This window comes from Trachymyrmex septentrionalis, unplaced genomic scaffold, assembly GCF_001594115.1.
Source record: "Trachymyrmex septentrionalis isolate Tsep2-gDNA-1 unplaced genomic scaffold, Tsep1.0 scaffold37, whole genome shotgun sequence".
Classification (NCBI taxonomy): domain Eukaryota; kingdom Metazoa; phylum Arthropoda; class Insecta; order Hymenoptera; family Formicidae; genus Trachymyrmex; species Trachymyrmex septentrionalis.
The window spans coordinates 7,991,259-7,991,974 of NW_017305536.1; the positions used below are offsets into that span (position 1 = coordinate 7,991,259).

The 716-nt window shown below is 30.6% G+C and overlaps 1 protein-coding gene across 2 annotated transcripts in view; it reads left to right on the forward strand.

Moving 5' to 3' along the window:
- Nucleotides 1-529, forward strand: part of LOC108750515 — a 1,295-nt gene extending 766 nt beyond the window's left edge. Inside the window, exon 3 of one of the 2 annotated variants that reach the window (XM_018489996.1) lies at nt 44-529. In XM_018489996.1, the coding sequence (XP_018345498.1) occupies nt 44-487 (444 nt within the window). In that variant the 3' untranslated portion in view covers nt 488-529. Of the gene's footprint in view, nt 1-19 lie in introns of both variants that reach the window. The other variant, XM_018489994.1, reaches the window with a different exon arrangement.
- The last annotated feature ends 187 nt before the right edge of the window (nt 530-716 follow it).

Genomic DNA, 716 nt, shown 5'->3' on the forward strand with positions numbered 1-716 from the left:
TTATGTCTTTTTTTTTTAGGACTACAAAGGAGCGTACAGGCAGGTGAATATATCAGCGTATGTAGACATGAATTCCTTTTTGGAAGATCCCTGGAGAGATCTAATAAAAAAATTGGACGACTCAAAAGATATAAGAAGTAAAAGTAAAGGACCTGAGAGTGAATCTCTGTCTAGTTCAAAACTGGTTGATACTGATTTGTTAGACAAATCTAAAAGCCAACTTTCAAAGGATATGAACTTGGGCGATTCACGGTGCAGTCAAGAGAATAGAAATGAATGTTCTGAAGATACAACCTTTGAGACAAATACAAGTTTTAGTCAAATATCAAAAATCAACAGTTTGATAGAGTCAGAAACTGGAGATGTCTGCTTCAGTCAAGATTCTTTAAACAAAAATAGTGTCAGCGACACGATTTATGGAGCTATACAAGAGAATAGTCTTCATTCGAATGCATCATTGACAAATATTGAACAGAAAACTGTATAACAAAGAATCAGTGTGTTATAAGAAAATGCATTACAGTACATAAAAGTATATATGAATTTGTACTTGTGTATATAGATATTGTATATAAGTATGGCATTGTTGAGTTAAATGTACTAATTTTTTTATGTGTATATGTAATTCCTATTTTTTGTAAGTAGATATATTAATGATATAACTATAAATATATATATATATATATATATATATATATATACACACGCGCGCGCGC